Below are 5000 nucleotides of genomic sequence, written 5' to 3' on the forward strand. Positions count from 1 at the left end.
TCATATTTTTACTGAAATTATTTTATACCCCAAGGTGTGTGTCAATGTGTACAGTTTGTAATGGGTTTTGAATGTTGAATTCATCCTAAACTTCCCAAGAAAGAAGCTTCTCCACATTTCTATCTATTAGTTCTTTTAAAGCTTAAAATGTAGAGACCATTTTAATATTTTACGAAAAGTGTTACTTTGTGATGTTAAGAGATAGATGTTGATATAATATGAAAACGTATGTAAAGTAAGAAATATTTAAAGATTTATTTTTTAAATTAAATATAATGGAATATATCTGTGTGTGTGTGGTGATTAGGGCGCAGTGATGCCCAGAGTTGCAACCATCACGAAAACGCAGCGAAGCGAAAATGGTGTCTTATCGTCACCTAGTGGTAAAACATTGACAGAGCAGGCACCTAGAGGACAGTGTGACGCGCTGTCGGGTCAGACAAAATCGCTCCAAAAAAAATCGCTCCAGAATGTACTACTTTGAAATACAATGGTAAAAAAAACTAAGCCGATACGCCATACTTGTATGCAGTTTTGAAAAGTAAATTACTTTCAAACTATCCAGCTATGCCAACATTTTTCAATGTAACATTTCCCCCGTTGTTGATACCAACAGAGAAAGCTTAACGAATTCAAAAAACCCATTAAAACTTAAAATATATACTTCTCTCTCTCTGATTTGGACGTGCAACGGCAAGACCTTTCAAACCACTCTCCACATCTCTGACTTTTAGCAACTGTTGCTGTGTCGGCTAATAATAATACATGTTACGACTCCTTTAAGGGCCCGCTGTGCGCGAGGGAGGAGGGCAGGAGCACGGGGAAACCCAATCTGTCCAAACCTGACCTGACGCTCTTTCCAACACCGAGACCACAGAAAAAGAAGTCGAGCGTTAGACTATGGTCTTTGTGCTGCAGTCTGCTAAAGAACAACGTACTTATTTCTCCTCAATAACGTTGTATCGCCGAGTTTGTGTAGTTGCCTTCGAGTTTTCACCTTTAAACGGCTGTCATCGAGGGATTAGAATTACGCACAGCCTCGCTGCTCCTTTAAGAGGGTTTACCCACCAGACCCAACACAGTTCGGCGTCTCCGGGAGGCTCCCACCGACGCTCATCCCACTACTCTCTCCCCAAGTTTCCTCCTGATCCTGCTGCCTTATCTCACTTTCTATCTGGTCGTTGCGGAGTGACTCAACACCATGGCCGAGGCTGGGAAAGAGGCTGGGAAAGGAGTTACCGCGGGGAAGCTCGCGAGCAGCATGCAGAAGAGGTTAACCCGAGCCCAAGAGAAGGTAAGGGGATGGTGACGACTTTAGGCAACACCTTTAAACCTTAGCCTGACCCCTGTTGACTAGGCAACACCTTTAAACCTCATAGCCTGATCCCTGCCGAGTGTGTTGCTGTTGTCAGTTCGAGTTGCAGCGAGCATGGCGAACTGGTGAAGTTTGACTCGCACCCGCAGCTAAATGTCACGGCAGAAGGCATGCTCTGCGGCTATTTGCGCCGCGCGGGCTCAGCTGTGTTAACCGTTACTTTGACAGTCAGTGGGGCTCGTGACACTGTGGGAAGAGTGGACAAGTTACGCCTCTATAAATAGCCACGAAGCTCGAAACACGAACACAAACGCCTCTATGTCCCCCGCTTTGTTCCTCCCGGTATAAGGGCTCCGACAGGGCTCACGCACCGTTATGCCATTCGCGTGGGGTGGCACGGTGTGAAGAGAGCGCCCCGTTGTTGTCTGTTGGGGTCTCGGTTTGGCCTCGTCTACAGGCCGAGCGGAAACAAGGATTGACTCAGCGACAGCTGTCTCTCTGTACCATGGACTAAACTGATTTTCCAGTCTGCGCAAAGCGTGTCAGCAGGGTTCAGACGGCCACTCACTCGAGATTTATGGCAATGGTTTGAAGTTTTTGTGCTGTGACGCGTTACCTGTAGAGGCAGGACGGCTTTGATCTCACATTAAGAATAAGCCGCATTAAGGCTGTAAGTCCAATTGCCCAGAATACCCTCTCCACAACACAAGCTCTTCCTCAATATCCGCGTTGAAAACAGAGATTGAAAACAGTTGAAAACAAAACTACTCAGAAAGTTGCGGCGCAATTTGTCAGACGCAGTTATTCATTCATTTCTTGCGAGGGTGTGCGTGTTTTAACACAGCGTTCAGCTTTCCCGCAGGTTTAGGATTAGAGCAATAATTATGTTTACATGTCTAGCGAAGATCTGCTGAGGTAAACTGGGTTTACCGGGTTCTTGGTCAACACACTAGCTTGTGTCTGAGAGATTGAGAGGGAGAAAGAGCAAGGGTGTCTCGGGTGGTATTCATGTCTTTTCATTGCGTCTGATGACAGGTGCGGTGGTTTGTGGAATGAAATGTGTAATGGAGGAATGGTTGAAGAACATTCTCGAAAAATACTGTCAAGTTATCCCATACCCTCCGCCAGCTGGGAGAGCAACTTCATTTAGTCCTATTAGGCTACTTTGTTTGCAACTATGTCCGTCTTATTTTAGACCCATTTAAACGTGTGTGTGTGTGTGTGTGTGTGTGTGTGTGTGTGTGTGTGTGTGTGTGTGTGGATGTTTGAATTAGTTATGGTTGTGTATGTATTTGTGATTGTATATGTTTGTATGTGTAGCCTATATGTGCCATTGCGTGTGTGTGTGGAGAGATTCATTCTGTCTGGATTTCTGCGGGACTAATGCCCGTCGCTCCTGATCAGTGGCGAGGAGAACTCTGGGTCTCTTAGCAACAACTTTTGGAACGCCCTGCTGTCAGGCTTCTGATCGGCCCCGCGCATAGGCGCCCTCCTCCCCATAGACATGTCATATACATGTCTATGCTCCTCCCCCCCGCCGCCTATCCATGGCCACATCACAGTCGCAGTCGGCCAACTGAGAGGACAGTGCGTCTCGGCTTGAAGTAGCTGTGTGCGTTTTTAAGATCTCTTGCAGTCAAACCAAATGCCTTACTTAGGGTGACCAGACGTCCTCTTTTATCACGGACATGTCCTCTTTTCGAGACCTAAAAAAATGCATCCGCCAGGGCTTCCAAAATTGGGTCGGATATTTGTGTTTCTCTGGGTCTTTCACAAACTAGTTTTTACGCCCTAACAAGTTTTGGAAAGGGTATGTCCCTTCCGTTCCACCTTCTTGCGCAAGCTCTGAGAGAGAACTGTCATTGGTCGACCGCCCTCTCAGTCTTGCCAGATGCACGATAATTATCCTCCAAAGACGATCATTTTGAGCAATTTTGGTACAATACTTCGCCATTTCCGATCTGACAACACTGAGCACCTTGCCGCTTCCACTAGTATCTTTTCCACATGCAGATGTCATGTGCTGTTGTAAATAATGTAACTTGTGACTAGTTGCATTGTTTACAAAAGCACATTACACAAATGTCATGTGCTGTTGTAAACAACGCAACTAGAGAGTATTTTCATTGTTTACCACAGTACATGACATCTGCATGTCATCTGTATGCTATACGCTACCACACACCCCCTCCCTTGCGAAGAGGTGTCCTCTTTTTCTCAAACTCAGATATGGTCACCCAACACTTCGCCAACCACTTTTACCAGTTACCTGGTCTGGGCTGACCTGGACTGGTTGTACCTCACCCGGGGAGTTCAAGCCAAGTTGTCAGACAGGGCTATAAATGGCTACAAAACTCTTTGATAGACCCTCTTCTGTATTGATCATGTTTGCTTTTGAAAGCTTGTTATGGCCTGACTGCAACCACCAACCGCAGGCCTAGCAGTGTAGCTGCAGCCATTAGCCTAGCTCTTTAACGGTAAAACTAAAGCTGAAGCTCTTCTCTTGTTAGCCTAGCTCTGTAACTCAAGCAGTAGTTCTTCTCTCGTTAGCCTAGCTCTGTAACTTAAGCAGTAGTTCTTCTCTCGTTAGCCTAGCTCTGTAACTCAAGAAGTAGTTCTTCTCTCGTTAGCCTAGCTCTGTAACTCAAGCAGTAGTTCTTCTCTTGTTAGCCTAGCTCTGTAACTCAAGCAGTAGTTCTTCTCTCGTTAGCCTAGCTCTGTAACTCAATAAGTAGTTCTTCTCTTGTTAGCCTAGCTCTGTAACTCAAGCAGTAGTTATTCTCTTGTTAGCCTAGCTCTGTAACTCAAGCAGTAGTTCTTCTCCAGGAGGTGTCTGCAGTCTGTCCTATCCATGTCCAGCACTCTTTGAGGGGAAGGTCACATCTCCGCTCCCTTCCACTCCTCCTGAAACACAGCCAGGTGGAGCAGAGTTAGACACACACACACACACACACTCCCTCTTGGCACTGATCCCACCCCTGTCCCCTCCCTCCCTTCTCCCCTACTCCTCTTCCTCTCCTCTACCCTGTTCCATCCTCCTCTTTCTCTTGTTCTCCTCTCCCCTCTTCCTCTTCCTCCTCCTCTCCTCTTCCTCTCCTCTTCCTTTCCTCTCTCCTCTCCTCTCCTCTCCCCTCTTCCTCTCCTCCCCTCTTCCTCTCCTCTTCCTTTCCTCTCTCCTCTCCCCTACTCCTCTTCCTCTCCTCTCCTCTCCTCTCCTCTCCCCTACTTCTCTCCTCTCCCCTCTTCCTCTCCTCTTCCTCTCCTCTCCTCTCCTCTTCCTCTACTCTTTCTTTCCTCTCTCCTCTCCCCTACTCCTCTCCTCCTCTTCATCTCCGCTCCCTTCCTCCTCTTTCTCCCCAGTTCCCCTCTGTTTGTCCTTTTGTCCCTCTTTCTTTCTTTTCTTCAAATTAGTTTTTAATGTTTTCTTCAAGTAACAACACATTAAAACATAAAATTAGACGGATTCAAGTTTTACAAAGAATTCTCCCTTCCCCCCTCCCACGACCCAGACAGCAACCCTTAAATAGTGGAGACTTCCATGCCATAAGAATGGACCTTTTGGCAATTAAAGTGGCAAAGGCTAGGGCATCTTTCTGGCTTTTGAAAGAGGGATATTTGTAGGTGGGAGGTTAAGGAGGGCAACAGAGGGAGAGGGCTCAATGGGAGGGTTTATGTTTAAGGCTTT

The 5000-nt window shown here is 46.6% G+C and overlaps 1 protein-coding gene across 2 annotated transcripts in view; it reads left to right on the forward strand.

Moving 5' to 3' along the window:
• The first annotated feature begins 863 nt into the window (after nucleotides 1-863).
• Nucleotides 864-5000, forward strand: part of bin1b (bridging integrator 1b) — a 45074-nt gene continuing 40937 nt past the window's right edge. For both annotated transcript variants that reach the window (XM_080833982.1, XM_080833983.1), the window contains exon 1: nucleotides 864-1294. In XM_080833982.1, coding sequence (XP_080690108.1) covers nucleotides 1202-1294 — 93 coding nt within the window. In that variant the 5' untranslated portion in view covers nucleotides 864-1201. The remainder of the gene's footprint in view (nucleotides 1295-5000) is intronic.

The sequence above is a fragment of the Sprattus sprattus genome, assembly GCF_963457725.1.
Source record: "Sprattus sprattus genome assembly, chromosome: 3".
NCBI classification, from domain to species: Eukaryota; Metazoa; Chordata; class Actinopteri; order Clupeiformes; family Clupeidae; genus Sprattus; species Sprattus sprattus.